This window comes from Archocentrus centrarchus, chromosome 21 (assembly GCF_007364275.1).
Source record: "Archocentrus centrarchus isolate MPI-CPG fArcCen1 chromosome 21, fArcCen1, whole genome shotgun sequence".
NCBI classification, from domain to species: Eukaryota; Metazoa; Chordata; class Actinopteri; order Cichliformes; family Cichlidae; genus Archocentrus; species Archocentrus centrarchus.
Genome location: NC_044366.1, coordinates 11,751,686 through 11,766,390, shown reverse-complemented (window position 1 = coordinate 11,766,390; position 14,705 = coordinate 11,751,686). Strand labels below are relative to the sequence as shown.

The 14,705-nt window shown below is 42.3% G+C and overlaps 3 protein-coding genes across 3 annotated transcripts; all 3 read right to left on the bottom strand.

Moving 5' to 3' along the window:
- Positions 1–297: 297 nt before the first annotated feature.
- LOC115801235 (putative gustatory receptor clone PTE01) lies at positions 298–1,227 on the bottom strand. The gene has a single exon (XM_030758997.1). It carries the CDS (start codon positions 1,222–1,224, stop codon positions 298–300), a length of 927 nt encoding a protein of 308 aa, XP_030614857.1. The 5' UTR covers positions 1,225–1,227.
- A 3,721-nt stretch (positions 1,228–4,948) lies between these two features.
- On the bottom strand, positions 4,949–5,875 carry LOC115801197 (olfactory receptor 4D1-like). The gene has a single exon (XM_030758941.1). The coding sequence runs from the start codon at positions 5,873–5,875 to the stop codon at positions 4,949–4,951; it is 927 nt and encodes a 308-aa protein (XP_030614801.1).
- A 7,685-nt stretch (positions 5,876–13,560) lies between these two features.
- On the bottom strand, positions 13,561–14,487 carry LOC115801248 (putative gustatory receptor clone PTE01). The gene has a single exon (XM_030759011.1). The coding sequence runs from the start codon at positions 14,485–14,487 to the stop codon at positions 13,561–13,563; it is 927 nt and encodes a 308-aa protein (XP_030614871.1).
- Between the last annotated feature and the right edge of the window lie 218 nt (positions 14,488–14,705).

Sequence of the window (14,705 nt, the reverse complement as noted above, 5' to 3'; positions counted from 1 at the left end):
TAAAAAAATGAATAATCGCATTAATTCACATTAATTCAAGTGTTTCAAACATTGTTTTGTTTGCCACAATAATACCCCTACCCTTTAAGTGAACGCTGATCATCCCAGGAGTAAAGAGGAAATTAGATGCCGCAAAGTAGCTTTTGCAAACTGAATAAATCAATAAAATATGAACTGCATCAGTGAAATTGGGCTTTTGTAAATGCAAATATATGATGTGAACAGCTTGTATTGTTTAATGTTACTCTCTCAAAGGGCAGAGATGCTCTAAAACAGTTTCTTCCTGAACAAAGCCAGTTATTTTCTGTTAAACAGAAGCTTTTTACATGATTCTCTTATTTTTGGCAAATTAAATCCATACATAAAGGGCGTAAGCATTGGTTGACAAATGAGGAGATACAAAGGTAAAATTACACGGACTTCATTTGGTACCTCAGAGATTAAAAATTTGAAATCCATAAAGAAAAAAATGCATGCAACAAACAGGTTTGACACAGAGACGATCTGAGGTGTGCAAGTAGTCACGGCTTTCTGCTTGTGTTCTTTCGATGTTTTTTGACAAATTGCCAATATCTTCATGTAAGAGATTGAAATGAGACTGAATGGTATGAAAATACTCACAATGGCAAAAAATATCTCTGATATATTGCTATGGACTGAAACAGAACATGAAAGTTTAATTACTAATCTGTGGTCACAATACACATTGTCAATAATATTTCCACAAAACTTCAAACTGAAGATAAATGAATATGAGAGAAAAAAACTAAGAAATGCATAAATCCACACAAGAAGAATCATCACAAACACCCTCTTTGTGTTCATAAGGACATTATAGCGTAATGGATGACAGATGGCGATATATCTGTCATAGGCCATGGCTGCTAAACTGCACAACTCAGCTGGGCCACTTGTATACATACAACACATCTGCAGAAAACACCACGGCAGGGTCACTTCATGGCTGTCTGAAAACATCTGTGAGAGCAGAAGAGGATACAGCGATGTGCTAACATTTATTTCATTCACACATAAATTGCAAAGCAGTATATACATTGGCTCATGCAGCCTTCTGTCCACATGTATGACCACAATAAGAAGTGTGTTGGCCACGCATATAGAGAGGTACCACAACAGTATTATGCTTAAATACAGGTATTTTAGCTCTCCAGTGTTTCCATAAGCAGCCAACACAAAGGACACGATCTCGCTTGAGTTTTCCATTTTCTGTATAATATCCAGAAATAAACAAGAGAGATCAGCAATAATGTTATGAATGGTCCTTGTTGGAAAAAATTGAGTACCAGATCCCAATGCCCGAGCAAAGTTTCGATTATATTGTTCAAATGCTGTGTTATGTTACCTTATTATGACATATTCCTTCTCTGCAGCTGTGAGACCTGTGATTAAAATGTGCACATCAATAATCAAAGAAAAAAACAACAGTTTAGTATTTTACAAGGTTCAAGCCCAGAGATTCATCAGGTTTCAAGAACACAACAAATAAACTCAGCTACTTCCCTCCCAGCTGAACAAGACAAAAGCCTCTGTTAACATTTATAGCCACAGCAGAGAGGAGGAGAAATGACATCGTTTGGGCTGAACCTTAAGGTGAGATGCAGGACTCGCAAACAAGCCACTGCATCTTTATTTCTTTGACAGATCTTTCAGATTTCTTTTGTTTTCTTTTTTTAAAGTATGCTGCATTCTAAAACTCTAAAATCAAGTCACAGATTTAATCAGTTACCACGCTTCTCAGAATCATAGAAGAAGATAACCTTTGTGTGGTTCTTAAGACAAATTCACATGTCTCTACAATTGTTTCTTAAGTGGTTTTTAATTCAATTTGAATTAATAGAACAGTTTTGAACTGATAAAAAATTTTTTGGATTGGGGGGGGCAAGTGAGGGTGCGGCTGCCCCTCAATTGTGGGGTAGTATTGAGGGCAGCTTGTCTCAGCCTCAGATCAGTTTGTCTTACGCGCCCCCCCCCCCCTTTTTTTTTTTTTTTTTTTTTTTTAATTCCTTGCTGTAGGCTGAGTGGGTGACTGGTGTTAGAGTTCTAAGATACCCTTCGGGTGGGGGTTGTGGGTGCTGGTGGTGTGATCACTTTGGGCCCTGGACCTGCTCTGTCCCTCCTTGCAGTGAGGTATGGGGATTCAGGGGGCGTACAGAGCCAGTTGGAGAGTTGTCTCTCTTCTTTCAGAGGCTGAACTGGCTTTGTGTGAATGGCCTGGGTCAGGGAATTGCTGATTCTTGACCCATGTGGAACATGGTTGAGGGAGGAGAGGGTCTGCAGCTGGTTGTTGCTGGGAGGGGACATGTGTGTTTTGTGGTTCCAGGGTGCATGGCCGGATGCTTAGAATGGTTGTTGGCCTGCTCTCATTGGGGTTGTGGTCTGGGGTGGCTCGGGCCTCAGTATAAGGATTCTTGGGCACCTGGGGCCCTTAGGGCCTGTTCTCGACTTAGTACCCAAGCCACACGTACACACAGAATCCCCCTCCTCTGCTCTTACCGGAGTCACTGTTCCTGTCAGATCAATGTAATGAGCTAAACTACCTTGTCTGGGATAAGTGGGTGTAGCCACGATTCCGTAATAACCATCACACAGCTGTTTGAGCTGGTCCGTTAGCAACCAGTAATAGCTCCAGGTCGTCCCTCTTGTTGAAATCTGACTTCACACTGTTGAGCAGGAGCAGGTCTGTTTGGTTGCCACCGCAGCCTTGCTAATAGGCCTAAATGACAGCTCCGCTTCTGCTTCCTCTCTCTTGTTTGTTTCTGGTGCTTATAGGAGCTGACAACAATCCACAGCGAGCCCGGCGTCCTCACAATCTCAGGCGAGATGCTGTAAAAGTCATTGTGGATCTTGGTGATTACTGTCAAGATGCACATTAGACCAATGGTAATCAGGTCATTGTCGTGGTGCCGGGCTAGTATGGGGGGTTTTAATCAGTCTGTCAACCTTCTAGGTGACAAGATGGGTGGGACTGGCATCTTTCAAGGTAGCCGGAGTTCACACCTGTGAGTGATGTGCTCACTGATGGCGAGGGATTTAAGTGCCAGCCGGGGCAGCCATTCTCCACCAGTTCATTCGTCCTCCACGGTGAAGCGCGGGCTCATTTTATTATGTGCTCTCGTCCTTTTTGTATTTCTGACCCGAGTTTTTGTTCCTTCTAGGAGTCCGCTAGAGGAACTCAGCTCACCGCTTGGAGAAATTACCATCTCAAATTTATTGGCCCTAACCTGCTTGTCTTCCTGTTGCCCTCCTCTGCCTGCCCACTCTCCACCTGTACCCAGCAGTCTTGGATCTGTCTCCTGTTTCTGGACTTGTCTCACAATCCTAGCTCATCTGCACGTAATGTAAAGATCACTAAGTTTCTGTTAATAGTCCCCAGTTATCTTACCTGGCTCCGTAGTAACAGTCATTCTCTCTCTCCACAGACATCACTCCCGTTTCTGGTGCTTGGTCAGACCGGGTTTCCTCCCCTTCCAGTAATTCCTCTGCTCCCGAATTTGTATTATTAAAAAAAAACCCTGAGCATCTGATTCTAGTTGTTTTTGTGGGTCTGTTAGTTTAGGGCCATGACAGCAATGGCGTCTGTAGACGTAGTCTGCTTAACTACAACAGACTAACACGAAAAAATAAGCATAGAAAAAACTAGATAGCACAGAGCACAGTGCCACATCACTCATCACCATTTGAATGATGAGTTTATACATGTTGTAGATTTCAGAGAAAACAAACAATTTGAGCATTTTTATTTTTATTTGAACAAACATCAAGTTAATGTTTTATAAGCATTTAATCCAGCAATCAAATAATTGTGTGTTTGTGTGTGCATGTGCTCATGCAGACATGGGTTAATCTGTATATACAATTGTGGGCCTGTGTGTCTAAATGTGTCTGACATTGACTATTCTGTGTGGAACCTTATGAAATACAGGTGGATATCACATTTCTGTCATTTAACTTTACCATAACCGTTGCACTGTGGTATCTTACATTTTCAAGTTCATGTTAGTACATGATTTGCCTGCTTATATAGCCTACCACTCATTGTTTTCAATACATTAACACACAAGTTCTCTCCATGAACCCAGTCTCTGCTCCAGCAGACCTGATTCAAACAGTTAGCTGGGTATTAAATGCAGCAGCTGCATGATAACAAGATCATCATTTGAATCAAGCTTGTTGTAGCAGGGAAGCACCTAAATACCTAAAACAAGCAGTCCTAAGAACAAGAATTTAGAAGCACATCTTTAGTATTATAGTAGTCCAACTGTATAATTGTGGCCTGAGGCAATGAAATTTGTTCTGCTCTTGTAGTAAATTCTGGTTTAGTAAATAAATAAACAACCAAATATACCTCTTCCCATATTCATATATTTTTTAATATTATTTCAAATTAAGCATGTCTAAAACATTTTTATTAGTCATAGCAAAAGCTTGCACTGTCATTATATTTAGTTCCTGAAACAATTGTCCAACCAAAGGTAAAAGGTCAAACCCTCTTGTAATACACACTTTTTTCTGAACATCTTATGTCGTTAACTAAAAAAACTTTCAGCCTGTGGGTAACACTATGCTATAGAGGGTTAAGCTGTGAAACATGCCTGATAGTTTGTTTAAAGAAATTCTTCCATTCATTCATGCATACTCACATGTTTCATACATTGTTTTGGTTGCCAGAATAATACCCTTACACTTTCACTGAAAGCCAACCATCCCAGGAGTAAAGAGGAATTTAGAGGTTGAAAGGTTGCTTTGCAAAATAACTAAATACATGGAATATGAACTCCATCATTAACATGGGGCCTTTGTAAATGTAAATATAGGATGTGAGCAAATTTTATTTTCTTCATGTCTACAGACCATAAGATAATTGTTCATTGTTACTCTTAAATAGAGAAGAGATGCTCTAAAACAGTCTCTTGCTGAACAAGGATATTTATTTTCTTTGAAACAGAAGCCTTTTATATGATTCTCTTATCTTTGGTAAATTAAATCCATACATAAAGGGCGTGAGCATTGGTTGACAAATAAAGATATATATAGATAAAATTACACGGACTTCATCTGGTACATGAGTGACTAAAAACCTGAAGTCAATAGAGTGAAAAATGCAGTCAACAAACAGGTTTGACACAGAGACGATCTGAGGTGTGCAAGTAGTCACGGCTTTCTGCTTGTTTTCTTTTGATGTTTTTCGACAAATTGCCAAAATTTTCATGTAAGAGACTAAAATGAGACTGAATGGTATGAAAATACTGACAAAGAGAAAGAATATCTCAGAAATATTGCTATAGACTGAAACAGAACATGAAAGTTTAATTATTAATCTGTGGTCACAATACACATTGTCAATAATATTTCCACAAAACTTTAAACTGAAGATAAATGAAAATGAGAGAATAAAACTAACAAATGAATAAATCCACACAAGCAGAATCATCACAAACACCCTCTCTGTGTTCATAATGGCATCATAGTGTAATGGATGACAGATGGCAATATATCTGTCATAGGCCATGGCTGCTAAACTGCAAAACTCAGCAGGAGCACTTGTATACATACAACACATCTGCAGAAAACACCACGGCAGGGTCACTTCATGGCTGTCTGAAAACATCTGTGAGAGCAGAAGAGGATACAGCGATGTGCTGACATTTAATGAATTCACACATAAATTGCAAAGCAGTATATACATTGGCTCATGCAGCCTTCTGTCCACATGTATGACCACAATAAGAAGTGTGTTGGCCACACATATAGAGAGGTACCACAACAGTATTATGCTAAAATACAGGTATTTTAACTCTCCAGTGTTTCCATAAGCAGCCAGTACAAAAGACACAATCTGACTTGAGTTTTCCATTTTGTGTGTAAAATCCCACAGTGAAAAAGAGATCAGTAATAATGTTATGAATGGTCCTTTGAGGTTATTAATGACTTCTAGATCCTGAGCAAAGTTTCTATTATATTGTTCAAATGATGTGTTACAAATACATGGTACCTTGTTCTCTGCAGGTGTGATGCCTGTGATAAAATGTGCACATCAATGATCAAAGAACAAACAGCAAACAGTTTTATACTTAACAAGATTCAAGCCCAGAGATTCATCAGAAGTCAAGAACACATAACATTAAAGTCACCTGCTTCTCTCCCAGCTGAGCAAGACCAAAGCCTCTGCTAACATTCATAGCTGCAACACAGAGGAGGAGAAATGAGGTGGGCTGGGCTGAACTTTAAGGCCAAGGTTAGGGATACTGGCATTCTTTTCCTTTGACAGACTTCCTGATTTATTTATTTTTTTGTTTGTTTGTTTGTTTGATTTGAATATGCCATCCATCCATCCATCCATCCATCCATCCATCCATCCATCCATCCATCCATTTCTGCTTATCCTGTACAGGGTGGTGGCGGTGGGGGGTGGCTGGAGTCTATCCCGGCTGACACAGGGCCAGAGGCAGGGTACACCCTGTACAGGTCACCAGCCTGTCGCAGGGCCAACACAGAAAGACAGACAACCATTCACACTCACATTCACACCTATGGGCAATTTAGAGTGACCAGTTAACCTAACCCCAGTAACTGCATGTCTTTGGACTGTGGGAGGAAACCCACGCAGACACCGGGAGAACATGCAAACTCCACACAGCGAGAGGTCCGGGCCAAGGTGGAATTGAAGCCAGACCTTCTACTGTGAGGCAGCAGTGCTAACCACATAATGAATTTCCTTATAATGGTTTCAATTTCAACTGTGTTTACAAATTTATTTGGGGCACAATGTAAAATGTAAATAAAAGAAGAATTCAATAACATGCAATCTCATATTTTTTCCACAATAATACATAGAAATCAACAGCTTGAATTGAGAAAATGTACCATTTTAAGATAAAAAATAAAATCATTTTTAACTGATGGCTAAAACACATATCTAAAACGTTGGGACAGGGCCAGATTTACCACTGTGCAGCATTCTCTCTTCTTTTAAAAACCATTTGCGAACTGAGGAGTTGCTGGACTTTGGGGAGAGGAATGTTGTCCCATTCTTGTTTGATATAGGAATCTAGGTCATCAATAGTCCTGGGTCTCGTGCCATATTTTTTATTTCATGATACATCTTCCAACAACCCCTATGGAAGATACACCAAGGAATCTGTTTATCCTGCCCGGGATAGGATTGCCGGGGCCCCACCCTGGAGCCAGGCTTTGGGAGGGAGCTCGAGGGAGAGCGTCTGGTGGCTGGGCATTAGCCCGTGGTGCCCGGTCAGGTGCAGCCCAAAGAGGAGACATGGGCCACCCTCCTGTAGGCCCACCACTCACAGGAGACATCGTAGGAGTGGGGTGCAATATGTGTCGAGCAGTGGTCAAGGGCGGAGGCCCTGGCAGACCAGTCCCTGGCTATCAAGACCGGCTACTGGGACATGGAATGTCAACTCTCTGGTGGGGAAGGAGCCTGAGCTAGTGCATGAGGTTGAGAGATACCGGCTAGATATAGTTGGGCTCATCTCAGTGTAACCGAGTAGAGGGCCAGAGACACTTCTCCACAAAAACAAAAAAAAAAAAAAAACAAACCAACCTTGCAGCAAGAGGTGAAGAAGGCAAGAAGTTATTCTAGGGGGTCAGTGATGTACCTTTCCCTGATCACAACAATATAGTCATCCAGTTGGCAGAGGGGCCCCAAGAAGCAAATCTATGGAACAGTCATAACAGTCAAGCTGGTCCTGGGTGAGGAGCCAGACAAAGAGCAATTCCAATTACCCTTATGGAAGAGACATCAAGGGAACAGTTTGTGCGGGATAGGGTTACCAAGGCCCCACCCTGGAGCTAGAGAGAGAGCATCTGGTGACCAGATCTTAGCCTGTGGGGCCCAGCAGGGTACAACCTGAAGAGGAGACAAGGGTATTCACCCACCCATAGGCCCACCACCCGCAGAAAGCATCATAGAGTCAGGTGCAAAGTGTTGGGTGGCAACCAAGGACAGAGGTCCTGACAGACCAATCCCTGGCTATTGAGACTGGCTTGGGACATGGAATGCCACCTCTCTGGTGAGGAGCCTGAGTTAGTGCAAGTTGAGAGATACTAGCTAGATATAGTTGGGCTCACCTCAACCCAAGGCCTGGACTTTGGAACCAGTTGAGAGGGTTGTTTCCCTGTGCCTTCTAGCCAGGGAAGAGGTCCTAACTGTTTTTAGGCCTATTTGATCTAAACCGAAGTGGGGTTCTGTTATTGGACTTCTGTGCAAACCACAGTTTGTCTATGACAAACACCATGTTTGAAAATAGAATGTCCATAAGTACATGTGGCACCAGGACACCATAAGTACCATGACTATTGGGGCTGAAGAAAAAACTCAGGTGTGGGAGGAGCTCAGTGAGGCCACAGAAAAAGACTTTCGGGCAGCCTCGAAGTGATTCTGGAAAACTGTCAGGCAACTCAAGAGTGGAAAGCACTGCTCTACTGCTGACTTCGACTGAGGCTATAGTCGAGCGGCGGAAGCAATACTTTGAGGACCCCCTTAATCCTGCTCACACGCCTTCTGTAGTAGAAACAGAGTCTGGGGACGATTTGCCCATCATTGGGGATGAGGTCACTGAGGTGGTTAAACAACTCCTTGGTGGCAGGGGCTCTGGGGTGGACAAGATTTCACCTGAGTTCCTGAAGGCTCTGGATATCGCAGGGCTGTTTTGGTTGACATGCCTCTGTAACCTTGTGTGGAGATCTGGGGCGATCCCGCTGGATTGGCAGACTGGGGTGGTGGTCCCCATCTTTAATGAGGGTGCACTCCAACTATCTGGGGATCACACTCCTCAGCTTCCCCAGTAAGATCTCTGCCATTGTTGCGGGACATTCAGGCCCTGTACAACCACAGCGAGAACTTGGTCTGTATTATTGGCAATAAGTCGAACTCATTTCCTGTGGTTGTTGAACTTTGCCAGGACTGCCCTTTTTCACAGATTTTGTTCATAATTTTTATGGACAGAATTTCTATGCGTACTCAAGTGGCAGAAGCCTTCTGCCTTGGTGGCCTCTGCTTTTTGTGGATGCAGCAGTCCTGTTGACTTCATAAAGTGGTGGACTCCAGCTCACAGTGGAACAGTTCCCAGCCAAGTGTGAAGCAGCTGGCATGAGTATTAACACCTCTGAGGCCATGGTCTCTGCTTCCATTTCTATGCTGATGACACACAACTTTATCTCAGTACCAAACCCTCCACCCAGCTTCTCCCTCAGTCCCTTGTCAGTTGTTTGCAGGAAATCAAAACCTGGATGTCATTTAATCTGCTCAAGCTCAACAGCAATAAAACAGAGCTCTTGGTTTTGGCCCCCAAAGCCCTACTCATAAAATTTAGAGATCTACTCACTGACATAGATGGTTCCTCCATCTCGCCATCACCAGAAGTTCACAACCTGGGTGTCATCCTAGATTCTACACTTTCATTCCAGTCTCACATCAAATCTGTCACCAAAACAGCCCTTTTCCACCTAATGAACATGTCTAGACTTCAGCCTTTACTCACTGATTCTGTAGCAGAGAATTTCGGGAACGCCAACAAAGCCCTAGACAGGCTCCAGTATGTCCAGAACTCAGCTGCCAGGCTTTTAATATGCACTAAGCCCTGGCAACATATCCCCCTCACCCTTATTAATCTCCACTGGCTCCCAGTAAAGTCACACATTACTAACAAGATCCTTCTTCTTACATATAAATCCCTCAGTTCTCTGGCCCCTCAGTGTTTGTCTGACCTCCTTCACCCGTACAAACAGTCTTGGACACTTTGGTCTTTAGCCATGGGTCTGCTCTCTGTCCCTCACACCAACCTCCATACCTTTGGGTATAGAGGCTCCAGTGTGGCAGTCCCCACCCTCTGGAACTCTCTCCCTTTGGAGCTTTGCAATGCCCCATCACTGGACTATTTCAAGAAACTGTTTTGAAACCTCACCTGTTCAAAAAGGCCTTTAAGCTCTAGTTTACTTAATTATGTACTTACTAATTTATTTTTGTTTTTGTTTATTTACTTTTGTTTATTTGCACTCTTTTTCCAGCTTCCTTGGGTTTCTTGAAAGGTGCTATATAAATCTGAGTTGTTATTATTATTGTTATTATTATTGTCCTTAGCCAGAAAATGGTGCAGTGCTCACTCTGGCTCAGGGATGAGTTGCTGCCCCAGGTGGAGGATTTTAAGTATCTCTGGGTCTTGTTTACAAGTGACGGAAGAAGGGAGCAGGAGATTGACAGATGAATTGGGGCTGCATCTGCAGTGATGCAGACGCTGCACTGGTCTGTCGTGGTGAAAAGGGAGCTGAGCGTGAAAGCAGCACTGTTGATTTACCGGTTAATCTATGTCCATACCTTCACCTATGGTCACGAACTTTAGGCAGTGACTGAAAGAATGAGATCGCGAATACAAGCAACAGAAATGATCTTCCTCTGAAACGTGGCTGGCCTCTCCATGAGGGGTAGGGTGAGGAGTGCAGCCATTCGGGAGGGGCTCATAGTAGAGCTGCTGCTGCTGCTCCTCCACATTAAAAGGAGCCAGTTGAGGTAGTTTGGGCATCTGTCTAGGATGCCTCCTGGGCACCTCTTGGATGAGGTGATCCAGGCATGCCCTACCAGGAGGAGGCCCTGGGGCAGACCCAGGACACACTGGAGAGATTATATGTCCTCCACTAGTGAGATATTTGTTCCCTCCATACAGCAGCACTTACAGTACCAGTCAAAAGTTTGGACACCCTTACCCACTGTGTCCAAACTTTTGGCTGGTACTGTACTTACATGTTAGTAATTATGGAGATTTGCTCAAGCAGCTCTTCTTAGAACCAAGGAGCAGAACAAATGTCTGGCCAACTGTCATCACATCCCTGCCCCAAGTTACCGTCCAGGTCAGAAAGTTTGGTTAGCTACTAAAAATATGCCAATATCAATCCACAAAACTCTCCCCCAAATTTATTAATTTCTATGAATTCGAGCTTCTGGTCAAGCCTGTCTACCCATCTCAAACTAGCTCACAAAACTTCTTTGCGCCTGGAGGTAACAAGCTAACCTGTTTGCAATCATTTTTTCTCCTGCGACTACTTAAGGTAGTGGAATGCCTTTGGTCTTTGCTGGATCATTAAACTGACTACTGTTTGTGAAGCTGGCTCCCTTGCTTGTTGTTTTGCTCTGCTTACCTGCATAGAGTTCCTTATCTTGTTGTACCTTCTGCACAGATTTCCTGGTGCTTGGAAAGAACACTTTTGTTTGTAGAGAAAGATTCTATGAAGAAAAGGAACAGTGGAAATTTCTTGTCTGTTTTAGAAACCTTCACCTGAAAGAGCCATAGCTTTCAGGAACTCAGGGTGAATCTTGTCCACCCCAGGGGCCCTGCCAACAAGGAGTTGTTTAACTACCTCAGTGACTTCACCACTAGTCATAGGCGAGTTGTCCCCCTCGTCCCCAGACTCTGCTTCCTCCACTGAAGGTGTATTAATGTGATTAAGGTGTTCCTCGAAGTATTCCTTCCACTGCCCGACTATATCCTCAGTTGAATTCAGTAGCGCCCACCTGCACTATATACCATGTGAGTAGAGCACTGTTCTCCTTTCCTGAGTCACCTGACGGTTTGCCAAAATCATTTCAAGGCTGTCCAAAAGTCTTTTACCATGGCTTTACCGAACTGCTCTCACACCTGTGACTTAGGAGTGGCCAGTGAGGAGCAGCAGGGAGGCAAGACACAACAAGGCCCAGACCCAGGTCCAGCCATACACACAAACACGCATACACACACCCACATATACACAGATACCCCCCCATACACACACACACTCAAATACACCCACGAAGACTGTGACAAATACACAAAGACATATTCATTTACATCTACCCACCTTCTAAAGCTGGGGTGAGTGCACACCCCCCAGGGCCAACAGCAGCCCCAGGATACCGCCAGCCCGCCCCAAAGCACCACCCGACCCATCCAAGGCATAGGAAATCGAGGTGTGGAATGACCCACCCACCCCTCCCCTTGCCCAACTTGTGTTTTGATAAGTGTATATATTCATGTTTTGTGAATGTATGAGGTATATATATGCAGTTAAAATTGAGGGAACAGTTGTGCCACAAGCTCCCAACTGCTGGTTGTCAGTGCTCACCCACACTGCCTGCCCAAGACCCTCAATGTCTAAAGTGCAAATAAAATTGAGGGGCAGACAGCAGTGAGGACCTGAGTGTCATGGTCCTGGGCCGTCTGCCCAGCATTTTATGTTTAGTTTTATTTTCCCTGAGTTTTTATTTCGCAGTTTGTTTTGATGTTCTTTTTCCCTTTGTCCCTGTCTCCCCTGCATCTATGGTCTTGTGTCTGTTTTGTCATTTTGTCTTAACCCTGACCTCCTGTGTTTTCATATTGAGTTTTATTCCTAGTGTTGTGACTAGTCTGCATCTCCGTCCTGTGTCTGTGTGCCAGTCCCCCGTGTTTAGTCTGCGTGTACCTTGGTTAGTCACTTCCTGTTTTATTTTGCCAGTCTTGTGTTCCCTGTGCTTTGCGTTTAGTTTTGCTTCCCCTATTTTATTAGTCTCATTTGCTTCACCTGCTGTGCCCTGCTGTGTCCTCTTGCCCTGATTACCTATTGTGTATTTAAGCCCTCAGTTTTCATCTGTTCTTTGTCGCGTTGTCTTCAGTGCTCCCTCGCTGTGTGTTCTCTGTACTTTTGTATTTAGTTTGGCACCTGTCCACCCAGTGTAGCTTTCTTATTTTTATCAGTATTCAATAAACACCCTCTCAGTTCAGTTTTGGCTCCTGAGTAGTGCATTTTGGGGTCTACCCGCTCCAGCCACACCACACCATGATACTGAGAGTAACTTTTATATAAACATTTAATCCAACAACCAAGTTAATGGGTCCTGTTTGTGTATGTGTTTGTTTATGCATGCATGGGTTAGTCTGTATATGCCCTCATAGACCTTTGTGTTTCTGTGTTCTGCATGGAACATCATGAAACAGAGGTGGATATCACATTAATAAAAAGTTTGTGTGCCCATTTCCTGTAAGCTGGTTCAAGTTCATATTGCATAAGTTGACTTCTTATACATCCAAACAGTCAGTGCTCTCAAAATGTTAACAGAAGATCTCGTGAGGACCCTTGCTCTAACATGCTTAAATCAAATGATCAGCAAATGAGTATTTTATGCTGCAACTGCCTGATATCTAGAAGATCATATGAATCAAGTTTGTTGTAGCAGAGAAACTCCTAAAAACCTAAAACAACAAATTTAAGGACAGTATAATAACTTAAAAATCAGTTTCCTGCTTGAGGGCAACACTATGCCAAAGAGGGTTAGGTTGTCAAATAATGGTTTATTCCAAATAAATTATGTTAAACAAAAACCTGTGTGAGCATTGGTTGACAAATTAGGAGATGTAGAGATAAAATTAGATTGACTTCATCTGGTCTTCGAGCAACTAAGAATCTTATACATAAAATATATATTTATGCTTCATACATGTTTTTTTGCCACAGTAATACCTTTACTCATCAAACCATAAAATGATTGTTAAATAGTCTCTTGCTGAACAAAGCTATTTATTTTCTTTGAAACAGAAGTTTTTTACATGATTGCCTTATCTTTGGCAAATTAAATCCATACATAAAAGGTGTGAGTACTGGTTGACAAATGAGGAGATACATAGGTAAAATTACACGGACTTCATCTGGCCCTTTACCCACTAAAAACCTGAAGTCAATAAAAGAAAAAATACAGCCAACAAACAGGTTTGACAGAGAGATGATCTGAGGTGTGCAAGTAGTCACGGCTTTCTGCTTGTTTTCTCTCGATGTTTTTTGACAAACTGCCAATATCTTCATGTAAGAGATTGAAATGAGATTGAATGGTATGAAAATGCTCAATATGACAAAAAATATGTCAGATATATTGCTATGGACTGAAACAGAACATGAAAGTTTAATCAAAAATTGGTGGTCACAATACACATTGTCAATAGTATTTGCACAAAACTTTAAACTGAAGATAAATGAAAATGAGAGAATAAAACTAAGAAATGAATAAATCCACACAAGCAGAATCATCACAAACACCCTCTCTGTGTTCATAAAGACATTATAGTGTAATGGATGACAAATGGCAATATATCTGTCATAGGCCATGGCTGCTAAACTGCAAAACTCAGCAGGAGTACTTGTATACAAACAACATATCTGCAGAAAACACCACGGCAGGGTCACTTCATGGCTGTCTGAAAACATCTGTGAGAGCAGAAGAGGATACAGCGATGTGCTGAATTTTATTTCATTCACACATAAATTGCAAAGCAGTATATACATTGGCTCATGCAGCCTTCTGTCAACGTGTATGACCACAATAAGAAGTGTGTTGGCCACACATATAGAGAGGTACCACAACAGTATTATGCTAAAATACAGGTATTTTAGTTCTCCAATGTTTCCATAAGCAGCCAACACAAAGGACACAATCTCACTTGAGTTTTCCATTTTCTGTGTAATATCCAGAAATAAACAAGAGAGATCAGCAATAATGTTATGAATGGTCCTTTTTGGATATAATTGAGTACCAGATCCCAATGCCCGAGCAAAGTTTCGATTATATTGTTCAAATGCTGTGTTATGTTACCTTATTATGACATATTCCTTCTCTGCAGCTGTGAGACCTGTGATTAAAATGTGCACATCAATAATCAAAGAAAAAAACA

Bases quoted from the DNA above. Each gene is read 5' to 3' on its own strand.
- LOC115801235 (XM_030758997.1), bottom strand. From the start codon at position 1,224: ATGGAAAACTCAAGCGAGATCGTGTCCTTTGTGTTGGCTGCTTATGGA.
- LOC115801197 (XM_030758941.1), bottom strand. From the start codon at position 5,875: ATGGAAAACTCAAGTCAGATTGTGTCTTTTGTACTGGCTGCTTATGGA.
- LOC115801248 (XM_030759011.1), bottom strand. From the start codon at position 14,487: ATGGAAAACTCAAGTGAGATTGTGTCCTTTGTGTTGGCTGCTTATGGA.